At 42.2% G+C, this 21,901-nt stretch overlaps 1 protein-coding gene across 3 annotated transcripts in view; it reads left to right on the top strand.

Moving 5' to 3' along the window:
- LOC114554001 (multiple epidermal growth factor-like domains protein 11) overlaps positions 1–21,901 on the top strand; it is a 194,169-nt gene that overhangs the window by 47,098 nt on the left and 125,170 nt on the right. For all 3 annotated transcript variants that reach the window (XM_028575535.1, XM_028575527.1, XM_028575544.1), the window contains exons 3-5: positions 2,500–2,634; positions 4,517–4,618; positions 6,814–6,914. In XM_028575535.1, coding sequence (XP_028431336.1) covers positions 2,519–2,634; positions 4,517–4,618; positions 6,814–6,914 — 319 coding nt within the window. In that variant the 5' untranslated portion in view covers positions 2,500–2,518. The remainder of the gene's footprint in view (positions 1–2,499; positions 2,635–4,516; positions 4,619–6,813; positions 6,915–21,901) is intronic.

The following is a 21,901-nucleotide window of genomic DNA, read 5'->3' as shown; positions in this document are numbered from 1 at the left end:
CGGAGACATTTCTCTTCGTTTACACGCAAACGGAGAATTTGCCTCTGAAACCGAGTCTTTCTAAAAACTCCGGCCAGAGTGGAGATTTTTGAAATCTTCGTTTGCACGTTTGCATGTAAACTGAGACAAACGGAGGTTTAGGCAGCCGAGAGAGAGAAAGAGGAAGTGATTCGTTGCTGTTGTTGCTATTTTCAGGATTCGGATTGGCTAACGTGGGCTTGAGCTTCTCGTTACACCGCCACCTACAGGTTTGGCATGCTCTTGACGGCATTGACGGCATATATGTTATGTTTAGGACAGAACGGACCCAAACGCAGAGCTCAGCACAAGATACTTTATTGGGGAAAATGGGAAAGAGGATGGGGAAGTGAAAAGGTGGATGCCAGGGAGGACAGCACGGGCACTGGAGCCGGGAACAGAGACACGGAGAGACCGGGGCTGAGAGATCGACAGGGGAAGCACTGAAGCGAGGAGTGGGGAGAGCTGGGGCAGGCTGGTGCAAGAACTGTGAAGGAGGGACTGGATGGAGGAGCAAGCTGACTGGAGGCTGGGTGACAGGAATGGTAGCAACTGAAACAAGAAGACAAAAAACGGGTTACAAAAGCACAGGCAGGAACACACACACACACACACACACACACACACACACACACACACACACACACACACAGGATAGGAGCTTGAGGCATATGTCACCAATGTGACAGGAGCAACGATTGAGCGAAGATGGTGATTGTTGATATACTGGGCTTGATAGAAGTTGATGACCGGCAGGTCACAATATATACACGGGTACATGTAAACGAACACTTTTCTGAAAACTGACAGCTGTGCATGATGTTTCAGAGAACGAGACATCATGACCCAATCAGGCGGCAAAACATCGGCGTCAGTGTCGGTGTTGCCAAAGGTCTCCTTTTGCTGCTGTTGAGACTGCAACACAGCCCCGCAGATTCTAGTCTGGCTAATCCACACAGCATTCCGGGATGGGAGCAAAATGGGCTCTGGTTTATTGGCATTTCTTTAAACCAATCACAATCGTCTTGGGTGACGCTAAGCTCCAGACGGAGCAACGGTGTCTCTGCAAAATAGCCTCGGGAAGGAACTTGTTTTGGTGGATCATGTGTACGTTTTAGTCGTGCAACAGAAAACTCAGATTGGACAGATAGTCTAGCTAGCTGTCTGGATTTACCCTGCAGAGATCTGAGGAGCAGTTAACCATAGTCCTCACAAATCCACCGGAGGCTAGAACGCCAACACAAAGGAAGAGGAAGGGGACAGACATAAGGCTTAAATAAGTGAAATCCGGCGGAATTTCCATCGGCAACGGAGCAATCCCGGAAATGGAACGACAGGGATATAGACAACGCAGATTCCAAACCAAAACGGGTTCAGAAGTCTTTTCAAATTTCTCCTGTATAGTGGCTCAATTTGTTTTCATGTGTAGAGCTGCAAAGATGAATCGATTTAATTGATTAGTTGTCAACTAATAAATTAATCGCAAACTATTTTGATAATCTCTAAACCGATTTGTCATTTTTTTATGAATTCAAGCTCCTTAAATGTGAATATGTTCCAGTGTTTTCTCTCCTCTGTGACAGTAAACTGAATATCTTTGAGTGGTGGACAAAACAAGACATTTGAGGACGTCATCTTGGGCTTGGGGAAACACTGATCCACAGTTTTCACCATTTTCTTTGGACATTTTAGAGATCAGACAACTAATCGATCAATCAAGAAAAAAATGGACAGATTAATCTGCAATGAAAATAATCTTCAATTGCAGCCCTACATATATGCCTCAGTATTGAACAATCAATGAAGGAGTTGTTGTTGAGCCATATAAAAGATTAATATTTGTTTTTGTTGAGATTTTTAGTCCTGCTAGGCCAGTTCAAACTTGGGTGGCGGGTTTTCATACTATATATGTCTCCAAAACCAGACCTTACTAATGAACAGATTTAATAGGGCTTAAAGTGGCCGAATCTAAAGGTAAATAACTCTGCTGTCTCTGTACACTTAGAGGCTGTGAAAAGATTGAAATAAAGTGTGCCACAGCAGCTCCACCACCTGCTGCTGTTTCTGAGCTGACAGAGATTAAATATCATACCTGCTGCTGCATATAACGGCTTTACATAACCAGCGGCAGCCCAATGGGCTGCAGCCTGTAAGCTATGGTGAAAGAAATACTCAGATCCTTTACCTAAAGAATATCAAAAGTTATCCTTTTTACAGTAAAATAGCCCCTGTGACTGATATATAATTATATATGATGTTATTAGTTTGTTAATACTCAAGTGTCAGTGTGTAAGTAAGATTTTGCATCATTTCCAGTTAGTTAAAGGACAAATTTGGCGCAAAATGAACCTAAGGGTTAATAACACATGTGTACCGAGTCGAACATTCTCTGGCATATGTTTTCATGCTAATCGAATATGACCAGTTTTTTTTAAAGGTGAAACGTTTCTCATCCTCACTGTCTCTCTCTCCTCCCCACAGGACGGGAGGGAGGAGGACAATGGGGGCCGTTGGGGTTTCCCCCCAAGCCCTGCTGTGGCTCCACCTGTTCGGCTTGATCTCTCTGGCGTCGCCCCTCAACCCGGACGACCCCAACGTGTGCAGCCACTGGGAGAGGTCAGTTTCCCCAATTCAGTCTCCTCTTCTCAATATTCAAAGGGAAATAACAGCGCTCAAAACGCCACATCGAACTAATGGACCGCCCGCCACAAATCAAGACAGAGGGTTTCGCCAGTAATCAAAAGGTTTACTCCTGGGGACACGCTGAGGCCGTAAATCCACAGCGATTGTAATGTGACTGCTTGAGTGGTCTCAGCACTCAGTGCCTCGCTGAGTTAAAGCACAATGTCATTTCTGATGAGAGCAACTCAGAGTGCAGGCGCTGTGATCGATAATCTCTCTGTGTAATCAGTGGGAATTGTGGAGAAGTGTATTACCTCCGATGACCGTAACAGTTTTCACTCCTTGCTAAAGGTTAGACTCAGTTCAGTGACCTTTTGTCTAACAGTGTCAGGCATGTATTGTTACAGGAAAACAAAATCTGCATAGAACAGAAAATAGAAATCAAAAGTTAAAGTGCTCATATTATGCTTATTTTCAGGTTCATAATTTTATTTAGAGCTATTAGAATAGGTTTACTGTACATGGTTTAATTTTCAAAAAACACCATATTTTTGTCGTACTGCACATTGCTGCAGCTCCTCTTTTCACCCTGTGCATTGAGCTCTCTGTTTTAGCTACAGAGTGAGACATCTTACACAGTAGCTAGGTAAGGACTACTAGCCAGTCAGAAGCAGAGTATGAGGGCGTGCCCTGACAGTATCTAGGTAAGGACTACTAGCCAGTCAGAAGCAGAGTATGAGGGCGTGCCCTGACAGTATCTAGGTAAGGACTACTAGCCAGTCAGAAGCAGAGTATGAGGGCGTGCCCTGACAGTATCTAGGTAAGGACTACTAGCCAGTCAGAAGCAGAGTATGAGGGCGTGCCCTGACAGTATCTAGGTAAGGACTACTAGCCAGTCAGAAGCAGAGTATGAGGGCGTGCCCTGACAGTATCTAGGTAAGGACTACTAGCCAGTCAGAAGCAGAGTATGAGGGCGTGTCCTGACAGTACCTAGGTAAGGACTACTAGCCAGTCAGAAGCAGAGTATGAGGGCGTGTCCTGACAGTACCTAGGTAAGGACTACTAGCCAGTCAGAAGCAGAGTATGAGGGCGTGTCCTGACAGTACCTAGGTAAGGACTACTAGCCAGTCAGAAGCAGAGTATGAGGGCGTGCCATGCTAGCAGCTAAGCGAGCATTATAACGTGTGTTACGAAGTGACCACGTTGGTCTCTGAAGTAAAGGCTGGACTACAATAGAGCTGTTTGGAGCAGTTGGTGAACAGTGTTTTCTGTTGGAGATGGTAAGTCCCTTGGGGGGACTTTGGGCTTTTTCACTTTGTAAACTTATAACGTGCACAAAAAAAGATATATAACACAATAAAGGAAAGGGGAAAAGCCAAACAGCATAATATGAGCACTTTAAGTTGTGTCAGGATTCTTGAAAATCCTAAATGCTTGTGGTTTTTAGGCAGATAAAATAAAGCTTTTTAAAGTGCTTTGAAAGAATCAATGACATTTTTTCAGGTTTAATAAATTGCTCCACAAGGACACGTCCTCGCTCCTTATCCCGGAATCAATACTTGACTTCCTGATGATCTGTTTTGAAAGGAAACATTATTGAGAGTTATGAGAAAAAGAACGTACCTCTGTGATGTTTAGCCTTTTTTTTTTTTTTTTATATTGTGTCTACTCCACCGCAATGCCATTTTCAGTTATGAGTTTTCGGACTTCAGTAAAGCCTTGAGGGTAATTGGAAAAACTTTTTAATTTGTGCAACAGGCTGCTTTTTGGGGTTTATTAATGAGAAATATTTACTCAAGATTTGGGAATGAATGCATAAATTCAGCAGTTTCTCGGCGCCCTGTTAATCTGTGGTTGTGTTGTTCTATCCCTCCAGCTATGCAGTGACGGTGCAGGAGTCCTACGCTCATCCATTCGACCAGGTCTACTACACCCGCTGCACCGACATCCTCAACTGGTTCAAATGCACCAGACACAGGTATGGACTCAGACGGCAACACATCCAAGCTGCAGTGTGGAATGTCTTGATTATCTTTTAATTAGAACATAAAATGCCGCAATTAATCAAATGCCCCGAGGCGATGACGCCTTCAAAGTGCTCAAAAATAATAATCTAATTCTTCAAATATTCAATTTACTGTGGTGAAGTATTGAATGAGGAACAGAGCCTATCCTCACACTCAGTGTTTATTAGGCTGAGGATTTTCATTACTGATTATCTGCCGATTCTTTTCTAGATTAATTGATTAATCAAATTTTTTTTTTAAGATTATTTTTAGGCCTTTATTTTCACAGGACAACTGAAGACATGAAAGGGGAGAGAGAGGGGGGAAGGACATGCAGCAAAGGGCCGCAGGTCAGAGTCGAACCCACAGCCGCTGGGTTGAGGAGTAAACCTCTATATATGTGCACCTGCTCTACCAACTGAGCTAACCCAGCCGTAATTGATTCATCATTTTGTCTATGAAATGTCGATACCAGTTCCTCAAAGTCCAAGGTGATGTCTTTTAAGGTCTTGTTTTGTCAAAAACCCAAAGATACTCAGTCTGATATGATATCAAACAGAAAAGAATGGGGGATATTTGTGAGGCGGAAACAAATGAATTTTTTTCGATTATCAAAATAGGTGGCGCTTATTTTTCTATCATTGCAGCTCTAGTGTTTCGCATTTTTGCTTGTTCTTAAAAGGACAGTTCACTCCCCCAAAAAAAAAAAATAAACCATTTTTCCTCTTACCTGTAATGCAATCCACCAGTCTAGATAGTTTTGGTGTGCGTGTCCCAGTGTTGGAGATATCGGCCGTAAACATGTCTGCATTCTCTTCAACATAATAGATCCAGATTCAAGATTCACAATCCTTAATTAATCCCACAACGGGGAAATGCACAATGTTGCAGCAGCGATGGATAGATAGAGGGAAAAGTACAAAAAGACACTCTAGTAATAAAGTAAAGAGTAAAGTGACTAAATAGTTGGTTGTACAGTAATATTTAACATTACCGTGGCTTGCGGTGCTCAAAGCGCCAAAAAAACAAACATTGGAGGGCGCCTGGGTAGCTCACCTGGTAGAGTGTGCGGCCGTGCGCCCATATATGTAGAGGTTTACTCATCCCCGTGGATTCGAGTCCGACCTGCGGCCCTTTGCTGCATGTCATTCCCCCCTCTCTCTCTCTCCCCTTCTTCAGCTGTCCTATCAAAATAAAGGCCTAAAATGCCCAAAAAATGATCTTAAAATAAATACATTCGAAAAACTCAACAGCAGAAACCATGACCCGGTTAATCAAGCGAATTCACAGACCTGGTTGTGAGCAGTTTCATGTAGGAATTATCTTGCTGCATTTCGGGAAAAAAAAAATAGGAGAAACACTTTTGAAACAGTTCATGTGATCACGTTTGATTTCCTCTCCTTCTTGACCCCAGAGACCTTATCCAGTCAGTTCTCACCCTCGTACATGCAGCGTGTCAAACGCTGTACACCTTGGACTGTTTGAACGTCTGTTGCTGGGTTACAGAAGCAGCCAGTCGCCGGTGTCTACCTCCCGACGCCGGCCGCTCAGCTCCGTCTGATGTGGTCATTTTGATGAGTGACCGTCGGCGTATCGGCTTTAATGACCACATTAAGCTTTATAGGCAGCGGTTTAGCTCCTCCAGCTAAGAGCTGAGTCATTGATCTTGAGCTGAAATGTCAGACAACATCAACGTCCTTGGATGAGTGGGAGAACCTGCCTTCACCGTTTAAGTGGCGCTCGTCTTTCAGAAGTGTAGTTATGGGAGCAACCACAACACCACCTCCTTAGTAAATGGAGTCATACTGTTTTAATGGACATTCTGTGTGTGTGTGTGGTGTGTGTGTTTGTTTGTTGCTGTGTGTGCGTGTGGCTTTGTGTCTGTGTGTGCGTGTGTGTGGCTTTGTGTGTGTGTGTGTCTCTGTGTGTGTATGTGCGTGCTTGCATGTGTGTGTGTATGTGTGGGCGTGCATGTGTCTGTATGTGTGTTTATGTGTGTGCGTGCATATGTATGTGTGTGTCCGTGTGTCTGTGTGCGTGTGTTTATTCTTGTGTGTGTGTGTGTGTCTCTGTGTGTGTGTGTGTGTGTGTGTGTGTGTGTGTGTGTGTGTGTGTGTGTGTGTGTGTGTGTGTGTGTGTGTGTGTGTGTGTGTGTGTGTGTGCACAGAATCAGCTACAAGACGGCGTACAGAAGAGGCGTGAGGACGATGTACAGGCGCCGCTCTCAGTGCTGCCCCGGCTTCTATGAAAGTGGAAACCTTTGTGTTCGTAAGTTTTTCAGATATGTTTTTATACATTTTAAACAATAAGGTGAAGGCTCTTTAATTGTAACGGTTAACAAAGAAGTTTCCTTGCCTCCATGGAATCCATGACGATTGTACACTTGCTTTTTTTGTTTTGTTACAAAGATCATTTAATAGCTCTTTTAGAGTTTATGGTTCTCGCGTTGCTTCACAACATGAAGCAAGTACAAAAGGGTTCTGATTACAGAAGTTTTAAACTACAAGATTAACATCTGGTTTCAACAGACACACGCACGCACACACAGACATGTCACTAATTACCTGCTCTCCAATTGTGGACACACTCAAACAAAAAGAGAAAAGTGGTGTATGATGAGCCTCGTGGGGTTACTGAGGTTACGTTTCCCTCGTGTGATATTTGCACACATCTGAACCAAGTCTACGACATAATGAGGAAGAACATTTTTGAAAGGCAGCGCTTTAGCAAAACTGTTAAAAGCAGTGTTTTCCTTCGGTTTGCAGAAGACTTAGGCGGACGTATTTGGCGGAGGGGGGGTCTTTCTTCAATAAAACGTTTTTCAATAAATAAATAACAAAAAAAACATTGCAATTTCCCCTTCATTTTGGATCGTTATTATTAACATATCTGTGTCTAAACTAGGGATGCACCGAATCCAGATTTTTGGGGTTTGACCGAATACCGAATCCACCGGTTAAGATTCTGCTGAATCCGAAACCGAATCCTCCTCCCGTCCTCAGTCCATGAACCCAGTAAACACATGAATGAAGTAAACAGGGACTGTCCTTCCTTTGCTGTACCTGAAGTTGCTGCATTCTGGCTGCTGTCTGGAGATTCCTTCACACACAACTCGTATTCTTCCAGATGTTTTCAGACCAGCGGCCATGTTGTGTATAGTTTAGGGTCCTCGCCACCACCAGACCAATCAGCGTTGTAAATTGAACATGTAGCTGGACTTGAATGGCCTTCTTTTGACTGAAAGTACTGCCAAACTTTTTCTGCTCACGAGTTCCATTTTCACTTTCTCACAGCCTGCTGCATTGAACGCTCCACCTACGTAAACACCTTCCCGTAATCAACCGCAAAATTCTAAGGTTCAGCAGAAACTGAACCCCATCAAAAAGCCCAATGTTCGGCCGAATCCGAACCCGGATCCTGGATTTGGTGCATCCCTGGTCTTGGAAAAGCTAAAGCAGAGAATGAATAAATAAACATTAAAGAAGCTTAAAGACAAAACTTGCTAAAGAAGTCCACTCGGGACCGACTCCAACCATTAGATCTGAGAGAAGTCATTCAGTTCCTTTTAATGCTCACATTGATTTTACATACATTCGGCTTAAGTGGTGCCCAAAACAGCTCTGTGCTGTGCCTAAGCCTTATAATGGTAGGCAAAACCCTGAAATGCGCTGAAGCTATAGAACTATTGCAATTGCTACTGACATTTAAAGCTGCATTAATTGATTTTTTTAATTTTATTTATTCATGTTCATTTAAGGGCAATGGAAGGAGCAAAAAACACGGTCAGATAGAAGGAGGAGCAACATTAGCATTTCTTTCAAGTTAACTTCTTCCAGGAGACTTAAAGCCCTCTGTGTTACATGTGTTACTTACGTTATGCATAAGAATTACAGTGCATTACTTTTCATAGCTCTATGTACGAATAGTTCACGAGAACAGCCCTGCCAGCCAATCAGAATTGAGTCTCAGTCTCAGAGGCCATGGTGTAAAAAGGTTTAAGAAGTTGTAAACCCAAAGAACTGCATTTACTCATCTTATAGACGTCTGCCCAGAAAAAGCGAATAATCCAAATAACAAACACTTTATTTCATATAATAGTCTTGTTAAATTCCCCACTGCTGAAAGGCACAGAGCTTTTCGCAGTAATGTGTAACCGACAGCAACCAAGATATGAGCTGCAAGTGATGTAAAACTGATATAAAGACCAACTAAATTACTCTGTTCACATTCTGTGTGAGCAGCAGTTTAACTGCTTTCATAAGAAGTTAACACACATTGCTCTCTACTTACATACAGTATATGGAGTAAGGATGCTCTTCTAATGCTGAAAATGCTCTTTGTGTTTGATCAAAAGGCAATAAAAACATATCCGACATTGTTGCTCAGAGAGCTTTCTGCGGCATACAGCTGGATTTGAAATATCCCCACCACAGGGGAACGTGCGCTCTGTGTAACGTCTCTGCAACAAACAACATCATTTTCATGTCATCGGCATTGTTATGTTCAAACCCTTTTTCCACTCGATACACACAAAGTTTCCAGGCTCGTTAAAATTGCAGTGTAACTTGTGGAACAGTGACTCAACCTCTGTCGTTATCTTTTCACTCGCGCCAGGCATTTATCTATATCTGCTGTTAGAGCTGTCAAAGTTAGATCAAACCAGTTCTCTTACAAAGTGGATACATTTCTACTTCAAGTTTTTCTTTTTTTACCAACCGAGAGCTTTGAAATCAATGTAAACAGAAGAAAAAAAGGATAGAAGAAGGGAAACAAAAGTCGCAAGCGCAAAACTTCGGCTAATACGGAGTTAGATGTTGTCAGATGTCTCTTAAAACTGAAAGATGGCGGCTTTATTCTGAAGATATGTTTGAACAGCGGTGCCTTCTTGGGTCGCTACATCGGGTAAATCAGGCTCATGGCTCATTTGTCCTCTGGTGTCTTCAGTCTCAAGTGCAAGAGGCCGTTTATCTTTGTGATATCTGTCACATTCACCTCAGAGGGGCTTTAAACCCGGGTGTGTGGGATGGATGTTGGTCAGTGAGATAAAAGCCCAATGTTTCCCTGTTTTAGCTTGAAGCTGGTTTTAACTTTTTCCAAAGAAAGAAAAGCCCAATTAGACGGAGCAGATGAGACAACAGATGCTCAGTCAAAGCTCACACGACAAATGCTTCAGCTGCTGTGTGTACACACACACACACACACACACACACACACACACACACACACACACACACACACACACACACACACACTCCGGATCTGTATATCTCATCACATCTGATACAGCTCAGAAAGTCTTGAAAACCACAACTTTTCCTCAAACTATTACAACTTAATTAATGTAAGCTGTTTTATCTAGTTTTGATGATCCAGCTGTTTTATCTTTTTTAATACACTGGGAAAGTTGCAAAGTCACATGTAGGTTATACAGTTTTTTTTTTTTTTACGATTGCCATGACAATTTTTTCAATACTTTTAACAACTTTCCTAAACTCTTAACACAGCACAACATCCGTCTGTGTAGGCTATACAATTAACACATTTCTTGTTGCTTTGACACAAGTTGCATACAGTTAACACAAATTTAAAATGCTTGATCATCTTTTAAAAACAATGGATATGTACTGCCAAATTCACAAATGCTTTCACACTGTAAGTCAGAACAGATAACATTGTGTTCTAAAGCTAACTTATAGGCTACATTGAAAGTGAACAGCTATTCCCAAATAAACACAAATATATCCCCTGCATTTTATTCCATTGCTACTGAGAAACAGCTGATTGAAGCTATGCAAATAGATCGATCACAGCTCTTTCCCATCTAGGAAACACACTCAGGTGTTGCTCAGTACTATTTTACACTATGGTTCGCTTCACAAGGGACTATAGATGTTCACATTTTCTTTTTCAAAAATGTGTATCAGATTTGATCCCCCTTTCTCCCAATTTGGTAGCCAATTACACCCAACCTATTATCCAGTAGCAATGGACTACAGATTGGAATGTAACCCTAACCCTAACATAGGGCCTAATTTTAAGAAAAATCTTAGAAATGTGGGAACATAGGGCTGTGGGACCATAGGGCTGTGGGAACATAGGACTGTGGGAACGTAGGACTGTGGGAACATAGGACTGTGGGAACGTAGGACTGTGGGACCATAGGGCTGTGGGAACATTGGGCTGTGGGACCATAGGTTTGTGGGAACATAGGTTTGTGGGACCATAGGGCTGTGGGACCATAGGGCTGTGGGACCATAGGGCTGTGGGAACATAGGTTTGTGGGACCATTGGGCTGTGGGACCATTGGGCTGTGGGACCATTGGTTTGTGGGACCATTGGGCTGTGGGAACATAGGGCTGTGGGAACATAGGTTTGTGGGACCATTGGGCTGTGGGAACATAGGGATGTGGGAACATAGGGTTGTGGGAACATAGGGTTGTCGGACCATTGGGTTGTGGGACCATTGGGATGTGGGAACATAGGACTGTGGGAACATAGGGTTGTGGGAACATAGGGTTGTGGGACCATTGGGCTGTGGGAACATAGGGCTGTGGGAACATAGGACTGTGGGACCATTGGGCTGTGGGAACATAGGACTGTCAAATAGCCTTTTGAATGGGAGTGCTAGGGGCACTTTTATGCTAGTCTCAAAATAGCTATTTTCGAAATACTAAGAAGGCTCGACACAACATGAAACTATGCTCAAAGTATCACCAGGGGCTCTACACATGAACGAAAGAAAAGAAAGTTTTTGAGCAACTCACCGCAGCTGTTGTTGTTTGCGGCCGCAGCCATTTTATCAGTAAAAAACAATTGATTTCTGAATGCACTGTAACAGGGAGGAGAGTAACGACGGAAAGCTCCTAAAGCTTAGCTCCATATAAATGCACAGGTAAGTCGATGTATTTTCGTTATTGAAAAACAATGTTGACCTTGTAGTTGAATAAGGAGCCTCGTATGGAGTCCGTTCATTTGCATTCGGATATGTACTTGTTTTGACTGCCGAGGTGGTAGTGACCGGAAACAACAACAGCTGCGGTGAGTTGCTCAAAAACTTTCTTTTTAGTAAATCTGTGTACACAAAGAATGTTGTCAATGCTTTCGTTCATGTGTAGAGCCCCTGGTGATACTTCGAGCATAGTTTCATGTTGTGTCGAGCCTTCTTAGTATTTCGAAAATAGCTATTTTGAGACTAGCATGAGAGTGCCCGTAGCTCTTCCATTCAAAAGGCCATTTGACCCAAAAACAAGAATACGGTCAATCTTAAAAGTGGCAATTCGGTCCTAAATATGCTTTTAAACTAAAGTTTGACTCACGTACATACATACATTCACAAAAATACCCTAGGAGGCATTTAAGCCAGAAACAATCGGCGTTCACATCCCATTCCAGCAGTTGTTAAACTCCTCGCTACATTACAAATATTGGCATCAGGATCATTTCAAACAGTCATAGCATCAGCAGTGGGAATATCGCAGTCTGCACTCAACATTTGACTCTTACTTACATTTGTTATTTTCACAGACTGTGGGCCTGATTTACTAACACTGGCGCAGTTTGCGCTGTGTCTGTTTATGATTTCTGATTTCTTCCAGTAACTCTAATATTGCATGGCTGCTCAATCTGTAACGCTAAATGATGTTGTGTTCACTGACAAAGTGTGATTCTTGTGTTAAAAACATTTTCAGCCTCGTCTATGTCTTCGTCTTGCTCAAATTACTGTTGCCATTTCACCAGCAGCATAAAGGTCTACGAGGAAACTCGATTGCGGCTGGTTTAGACCTGCTTTTAAGAGGCGGAGAATTTCCCCCGCAGAATAGAGACGCGCTCTTACTGACAGTCTTTGTAAATACCACGGAATATATAATTAGGCGCACTTTGCGCTTATCCTCCCACCTTTTTGGGTGGAACTCCCACTTTCCCCCCAACCCTCCCACGAACGCATATTGAAAGCGCAACTTGTCTCTTCTCGCTCATGTGGAGGACAATCTGTGATTTTACCCAAGTGCCCCTGTTTGTAAATAGCCCGCATCGGTTACGTCCGTCTTTGCGACCAATTAGCACCTGGAAACAGGCGTAAACGGCTTGACAAATCTAGCCCTGTGTGTTTTGCGTCTCACAGTGAAAGTGCACTTGTATATTGAAAGGACAGATAAGATGGTTGTACTTGTATTTTGCCTGCAGCCAGTTAGAATCTGTATACGTACGTTGGCTTGGTTTGTTGTGTAATGGGATTCATTTTTCACAGAAATGTTGAGACACATCCATAAAGAGCCCAAAGCAAGTGAGACTACCAACCGGTTTTCATATGACAAGGGTGAAGTAGTGCTGATAGGTTCAATACCAAGCTGTACATTTTTTTTTTTTGTAAAGTTTTGTTATGCCTTTCAGAGAAAAATAATGTGTATTGCAATTCAGACCTTCTCTGACTGCCTGTCCCCCTGCAAGCAAACACATGCAGATAAAAGTGCGATCCTGAAAGTATACTTTGTGACGCTTGAACTTAAAAGTCAAAACTCGTCTTTTAAACCTGTCAGAAACAATGTCGGTGAGAGGAAGAGAATATCTCCCTGCCCAGTCTTTTTCTAATGTTTCTGATCGAGGAAGGTTTACAAACCTCCCTCGATCCAGCGAAATAAATCAATTATCCACCCTAGATGGTAAATTCTATGGGGCAGTGCTGCCTTTTCTTATTGAGAAAAGGAAGTGAATGGGTTTGCCTGAGGGAGAAGAGGAGGGTGAAGAGGAGCGTATTGTGTGTCTTTATTCAACATCTGCTTGTAAACAACTTTATTAGATTCTCCCGGGGGACCGAGACAAATAACCCTCGACTCTATTGTGTGATGCTTGCTCCATTGCGAGCGAGCGCGCGCGCACACACACACACACACACACACACACACACACACACACACACACACACACACGTGCGGTCTCACGCTCCCATTGGTTGAGTAGTTTGAACGCCGGAAGCTAATTCTTCAATGTTAACTAGGGAAAGACTGCTGCCTGGTTCGCTAACGTTAATGGCCTGGGACAGGTCTTTTGTTGAGCGATATGCCCAGCCGGAGCTAATTGAAAGGTTTCCCTCCCCGACAGAGAGGTGGGGGGCCTGCTGATTTGATAACAGGGCTTTCGTCTTTCTGTTTCCTGGCTGTTTTGTGAGCGCTCTGTTTTTTTCACTTTCTGTTCGTCTCTGTACATGAAGATGGAACCGTGCGTTTTGTCGTACATATTTATTGTTTTTGCTCCTAGACTTAACATTTTTTCCAAAAATAACTGAAATTGAAGAGATCTTATGTTCGTGTGTCTGTCTTGCGGGCGTAGGACACCTTTTGTTATTTTTCATCTCTGCCTGAAGCAATTTCATCTCTTCTCAGTACGATTCCTCCCTCCTTTGTCCCCCTTTTTCATTCTCTGTCCAGCTCATTCTGTCCTCTTTTTGGTTCTCTTCTTCTGTAAACTGAACGCTGTTTGCGTCGCCTCTCTGGCTGTTGAACCCGAGCAGCTTGGCCGTCGGTGACCTCAGCACCCATCAACCTGCTTCAACCTTTACCCTCCCCCCCCCCCCCACCCCTCTCTGTCACCCACCGACACCTCAGCCATTCATCACATCTCCACAGCAAATCTGATATATATATATATATATATATATATATATATATTACAACAGTAATAATATATATATGTGGAATGTCATTTTCTAACACCTCCTACAACAAAAACGTTCATTGTGTCCCATAATTCCAGTTAATGCTATTATTCACTTCCTTTATAGAATACTTTTGGTTTTTTAATTATCAGTCAAGTCGTCTTTATTGTCAATTCTGAAATATGTGTCAGACATACAGAGCACTTGAAAATACGTTTCTCTCTGACCCACGGTGCAATAAGGACACGTACAACAAGTATAATATAAAAAGATAAGTAATATATACAATTAAAAAAGATAAGTAATATGTACAATACAGTATTACATTCTAAATCGTGCAAATGTAAGGCCAAACCAAACAGTATAGAAACCAAAGATAAAGATATTGAAAGGAAATCAGTGATTCAAAATAACAGTAGGGGTGTAAGGGAAAGCTGTCTGTATCTGTTTATTTCAGAATATCTGTGTTCAGATTCAGTCAGTTTACAATATATGTGTAGGTTTAGCTGCTCGGAAAACCAAACTATGAGGGCACTCAGAGAGTGCAGACCTCCGCCAATGCATGCCCTATCTCACCATGGTAATGCAGCGTGAACTCATTTTTCAGATAATTCTGACACCACATTGATGCAGCACAAAGCCTAATCTTGCAATGTAAATGAAAGTGAAAAAATATTTTGTGTATCTGCCCCGGGGTTTGGATCTTCTCCAAAAAATGTAATGTGTTCCATCGTTGGCCCGTGCCACACCCTTCCACCAAGTTTCATGAAAATCCAGACTAGAAGTTTTTCCATAATCCTGACGACACACAAATTTAGCCGAAAAAATAACCCTTCTTTGCGGAGGTAATAACATAGAGGCCCTATTTTAACTAACTTTTATCTAAGTGCATGGTGTGAAGAGCTTGGTCCAGGTGTGTTTAGGGCGTGTCCAAATCCACTTCTGCTAGTTTGACGGCGGAAAAAAGGTTCCATGCGCTGGGTGCATGGTTCAAAAGGGTTGTACTTGGTGTCTTCATTAATCAGAGGTGTGTTTTGGGCGTAACATGCAATCAACCAATCAGAGATCATCTCCCATTCCCTTTAAAAGCCAGGCGCGTTTGGACCTTGGAGCATTGCTATTATGATGGAGAATATGCTGAGCAGGAAGGCGAGATTTTCAGGAGAAGAAACTGATCTGCTCGTGCGTGAAGTGAAAGCACCAATAACCATAATAACGTGTAATATAAAATATCTAGGTATACACAATAATACTATTTCACATTGTAATATTTTATTAATTATTAATCTTTTGCATGTGTGTGTGCTGTGCGTCCCTGTGTGCGTAACAAGCATAGTGTGCACGCACATTTTACTAATGCGCTGTTAAAATAACAATGAAATGCTGCTGAGATGCTGTTATTGACTTTAGACCAGGTTTTTGATGGTCAATGGCGCGATCACTTCCCGCTGCCTCAAGATAGCAATACGCCCAGAATGCACCTGAACACACCTCCCTGTAAGACCAGCACGCCCATGGGCCACAGATGGGCGCAGGTGCATTTGGTATTTAAACGACGTGGGTGCTGGACGGGAAACTCACAACTGGGTCGGTCTTAAACTAGCAAAGACACTTGCGTCGGGCTTTGCGCTGCGCTGTGCCGGGTGCAAGATGGGGCCCAATGTTTGAACCTAAGTCAATTGATAATGAATTAACTGTATTTGAACTCCACCTCCGAAACAATGTTTAAAAAGTAAGTCTAAATAAAAGCTGAGTAACTGTCAGTGTTCTGATTTGCATTAGGCGATATAAATCCTGCAGGTTGTGTGTAAAACTGGAGCAGGTCCAGATAAAAATGAAGTCGGTTCGAAGTGTCTGTGGAAAAAAAAGAAGAAGGGAAAGCTGTTGACAAAAATGTGCGAAGCAATCAGCCATTTTGCAGGTACTTTTGAGACGATCGCTCACTTCGTCACTTTCCGGTATTCTGTCAAATTACACAAAGGTAATACTGTATATCTGGGCAACTTCAATCAGACTTTATCATCCTTCTCTGTGCGAGACATCTGATGAAAATTGATGAAAAGGTATTGAGGAAGACCCACTACAACAATGTCTGTATATTGAACTTTAAGCTATGCTCACCTCTGTGTTTTTTAGCTTAGGTTTGTTCACACTTTTGGCAAATTTGCATCATGAAAACTTGCTTCCTTGCCTAAACTACCAGCAGTTCCAGCTGGGTTACTGATAACTGACTGGCGTCTGACAATTGAGACAAAATCTGAAGTTATAAGGAGCTCCATTAGAAAGAAAATTGGAAAAAAAGATATGATTTCTAAATGGATTTATGGACGTTTATCCTCGATGATATCTGTGATTTGACTGACTTTTGACACAGAGAAGAAGTCTGGTTTGTTACAAATAGTGTGACAGGATGCAAGCGTTATCTTTTCATATCCCAATAATGTATTTGTATTCAGTTTATGTCCCTATAAAATAGATAAATATATGGGATTATCTACTCAGCAAATTAGTCTTCTAGTAGCAAAACTCTAATGGTGTTATGCACAAAAAACTAAAATGTGCATCTAAATGGAACATCATAATTGTCAAGAGGAGAAATATTAATCTTGTTTTTCAGTTCAGAACCCTTTAATTTGGAATCCCCGTCGCCCCTGGATGTCGTGATCGGCCCCGTCGACAGTTTTTAACGGCGATCAGACGCCAGAGGAAGACGCCAGGTGCACTTAGAGTCGCTCCTACCCCCGCTCTCCTTCTTCCTGCCGCAGCAGATCCAGAGATTGGAGGGCACCGAAGGCTGCTTCAGCATGCCGAGACAATAGCTGAAATTAGGGAAGCAATTATTTAATCTGATATCTATTAATCTCTCGTTACCAGTCGCTGATGTAATCCTCCTTGTAGCTGCTTCTGCTTCAAGCCACAGGATGAAAGGATTAGAAGCCTGTTTTAATGATTGATCAACTCGTCTTCAGGATTACAAGAGCATGTGTCTTTGGCTCTCTTATTAACCCTTGTGTTGTCCACGGGTCACATTTGACCCGTTTCCAAAGTTTTTTATATCAGAAATATGGGTTTCTTTCAACCAAATTGCCCCCAAAATAACATGGATGCATGGATGCTCGTTATATTGAACCCATACAAGGTTCTTTGCAGGGAAAATTAATGATTACTTTCTTTGCATTTTGGGTGTTTTATTCAATTTTAGTTGTCAGTTGTCAACGGTGTCAAGACTAAACTTTGACATAAACCCTTCTGTGATCCACTCAACATCCTCCGATCTTAACTATTAGTCAAAATAATTCACAATTTCTGCTTTGTTATAAACATCTTTTCCTATTCTATTTTGCCTGGAAATGCTTCCAAAACGCTTGCGTGTCACGTGAAAAATAGGCGTTGGTTCCATTTCTAGCGTGCATGAGTTTTCGGCGCGGCCCGAGCCGTGCGTGCATGTCACGCACCGCTCTAACCTGTTAACATGGGAGCCGAAATTTAGATTTTTTTTTTTTTTGTGTTTGGTCTAATCTTATAGTATCTTTAAATATGTTTCTGTCCTCATGGAAATTAGTACAAACACATTTTCTCAACACATTTTTCACTTGTGAAATACACCTATCTTGCATAGATTTAGCAATTATTTTCATACAAATACTAAATGGGATTAATTTAGATAAATATGAATGGACAGGAGGGTGGGTGTGATAATCAGAGTATTTTGACCTCTTATTTTCATAAACAAATGACTCAAACCATTAAATTGATTATTAAAAATAGTTGGCAATTAAAAAAGGTTGTCTTTTTTTGAGCAAATGTAAAGCTTTCAGTCTCCCCTCCTCTAGTATAAATCTTATCCCGGTGTGCTGTGCCAAGTGCATGTGTTCGGAGGATTCCTGTCCTAATGCATGAAGAAAGCTGTAAAGTGTTACCACGGTGCAACTATAAATTTAGACAGGACGACCCCTCTGTGGCTAAAGCACCATAAGAGCCATAAAACGGGGCTAATTCGTCCAGCCACTGAAGTCACTTTTCCTCCCTGCTCGCATACTTCCTTGCAACTTTTGAAACTCAGCACTTCACTTTTTTTGCACTGTGCTGATTTTACACCTCCATAGCCTGAAAACACAGCTAGTGTTTTTTAAGTGTTTGAATGTGCGTTCGTGCGTGTGTGTATGTGTGTGTGTGCGCGCGCGCGCGCCATCATTTCACCTTTATTTCTACAGGAAAGTCATTAAGAACAGCTTCTTATTTACAATGGTGGCCTCTGTTGGATACCCGTAGGGTACAGATTTGACCATTGGAAAATTATCAAAGATGTTTTATCAATATTAATGAAGTTATGAATATGGTTATTAATAACTGTATCAAATCGACAAACAATAAAAACGGGGAACCACCCTGCAAGTCAGGGACCAATAATCAAACTGTGGAACAGTCTCATTTCTGTGAAAATCCTTTAAAAGGAAACAAAGGAAGGGGTGATTTCGAGCACGGACCCGTTCAGCCAGCAATTATTACAATAAGTACACAAATAATAACAAGCAACTGCTAATTAAGTATAATAAGATTTATTAACTTCACAATTATCAGTAGCTAATCAATAATCCCTCAATAATAAACGTATGTACCCTTTTACAATATCACAACCAAAAACAAAGCAAAAACAAAGCAGCATGGACACGTCTGTGTGTGTGTCTGTGTGTGTGAGTGTGTGTGTGAGAGAGAGAGTGAAAGAGGAGGGGCGGTGTCGAAATGTAGTTCTAACACAAAACTACAAAATGGCTACTCCGGTGAGCTACACATAACTATTTAGCCTCAAGAGGGTGGTAGCCGGCATGGTAGTTCCTGGGTTACCTCTATACAAACGTAAGCCAATTCCACGTGGTTAAGCTAGCAGCGCTAGTTCGGGATCTACGTGGCTAGCTTGTGTGTGTGTGTGTGTGTTTATAATTAGTAAGTTATTGAAAATGACCAGTTTCCCTCAGCCCCTCAGGTCGGACCACACGTGTACTTAGGACAGACTGAGACTTTTGACTTATCGAGGGAAACGGCCACTATAACCACTCTAGTGGCTAACAGCTGATTTACCGCAATTATCTCGCGGACAGTAACTAAACTCCGTGAAAGGAGTGACTTAGCAGGTAGTGATTACAGTTATACCCAGCTACTTAACACAACAACAGTATCGTGATCACTGATACATTCACAGAAGCAGATTAATAAATCATATATGGACCATTACATGATTACAATCCGATCACATTAATGGCAACAATGGTAGCAAACCCTTTGCTCATTAATAAAACAAACCAAACACACCAATTCTATAGTCTGCCCAGAACTGTGTAAAAGCCTCCTTACTGTGGGTGTCGTTTGTCAGTTAATCTCTCGCCAGAGTTTAACGATCCGTTTCGTCCAGAGCAGTGGACGACACGCAATCCAGGTCGACAGCAAGAAACGGGATGTAGTCCTTTCTTGAATCCGGTCTGATTAATCCCGCTGCAGATAGAGGAAATACTGGGCCAGTAGGCAATTCCTCGGATCCCCTTGGTATATCAGAAAGATATAAAAATGTCCCAGCTCAATCTCGAGCAGCGAAGTGATGCTGGCTAGCTAGTCCGGACTAGTGCGCCTCCTGTCAGTAAACTGGGTTACCGTGGAAAGCAAAGAAGCATAAACGGCGACAGCTTTTATCCTTCCTCCGCCTCCTAGTGGCAGGGTGGTGCATTCAAAGGCCCGACGGCCAATGGGGAAACTGCAACTTTGTCACAGGTGTGAAGCAGTTCTTTGTCTCACCACCAGTCTGGCTTGTTCCCCCTTCGTGTTGAAGGTAGAATCTCCATTTTGGCGACTCTGCCTGTAGGAGTTTGGTGAAACTGGCTTTGGGATTCACATGTAGGCCAAGATCCTTTGTCTTTCCTTCCCTGTGTCCTTTGTCTCTGCAGTCAGCTCAATCTGAGCCATTTTTGGTTAAAATCAATGTTTAACCAGCTTCTTGGTCCCCGACACCTCACAAGTGACAAAGCCACTTAGGGGAAGGGGAGGAGGGCTTGGAAATAAAAGACATTAGACATACAGTTTAAAATGACATAAAACTCAGTGTCGGGATGTATGTAATGTAAGGTGGCGTTTTTGGAAAGATGAAATGGAAATGAGTTTGTCCAGTGTAAGAGTCTTTGGTTACACTTTACGCTGTCATGAATGTGTCATAAACATTATAAACAAGTCATAAACGTTTATGACATAACGCTTCTGTCAGTAAGTGTCATTCGGTTTTTGTCATGACAAGTTAGGGTTAGGGTTCATGTGTCATGATTGTGTCATGACAGTGTCATGTCACTCTTATGTAGATACCTTTAGGTGTTACAGAGTCTTGAGCAGAGCATTCCAGTCGTGAGCGGCGGCAGATTGCAGATTCATGCCGAAAGTGAAACTAAAGAGGCAGACTTTTTCATTTATGTGACGTCCCATTTGTTTCTGCGAACGTATATTTATTCAAGTGGAGCTTGTGAGCGTGTTGCAGCTGGAGAGGAATCAGTGGCACAAACAGCGAGTCGGAGCAGCAGCACATCAGGTCTCTGTGACGGAGGAGCTTAAGTCTCCGAGCTGTCAGCCCGTCTTCTCCCTGCACAATCCCTACCTGATGTACGATGCAGGATTCATACGGTGATACACGAGTGATCCCCACAAAATGAGTTGCAGGGGGTGTTGGATAAAGTTCAGCCTTTCACTTTCAACAAGCTGTTTACCGTCTGTGCTTTGTATTTTCCTTCCATTAAGCAATATAAGGGCTTTTAAGGTTACAGGTTATATTTCCATTTTTTTTTATAGCTTTTTTTATCTTTTTAAAATTATTATTTTTGTGCTGTGGGACTGTTAACAATTAATGCCTTTCCCAGCATGCATTGGGCAGAGTACACCCTGGACACCTCGCCACTCTGATTCCATTTACTCTCTCCCGTGTTTGCTTGGCAACCTTACAATTACGACAAAATTCCACTAAGTTAGATACAGTTTCAGCATGTAACGCCCTGTATAACAACAAACTGTCATTTCAACATTTGTGTTTGTGTACAGATTAAACAAACGAGAAAGAACTGCTAAATGAAGTGAATGAAACTACATAAAGGTTTAAAAAATATGTTAATTAGTGATCTAAGGACGGCAACCAGGGATGTTGCAGTTCATGGTCGGTGCCCTAAAGGTCCCATATTGTAAAAAGTTAAACGTCTGTCTTTTTTTTATTATAAAGCAGGTCAAGGTGCTATATGAATACTGTGAAAGTATCAAAACGCTCAATCCACGGCCAACTAAACTCCGTAATATACACATGACAGCAGTGGATGGAAAACCACATTAATTAGAATTTTCTTTTGCAGATTTTCTGTTAATTCTGTTAAAGTTTGCACTACCTTTGATTGGGAAGGAAACTTGTGTGTTGAACTAGGCTGAGCTAGCTAAGTTGTTAAAGTATGATGCAATCACAGTTGCTCATGGATATTGTTGCCCAAGAGTTAAAGGAACACGCCGACTTATTGGGACTTTGTCTTATTCCCTGTATCCCCCATGGTTAGATAAGTCCATACATACCCTTCTCATCTCCATGCGTGTC

This window comes from Perca flavescens, chromosome 1 (genome assembly GCF_004354835.1).
Source record: "Perca flavescens isolate YP-PL-M2 chromosome 1, PFLA_1.0, whole genome shotgun sequence".
Lineage (NCBI taxonomy): Eukaryota > Metazoa > Chordata > Actinopteri > Perciformes > Percidae > Perca > Perca flavescens.
The sequence above is the reverse complement of the archived record's forward strand: the minus strand, read 5'-3'. Positions and strand labels throughout refer to the sequence as shown.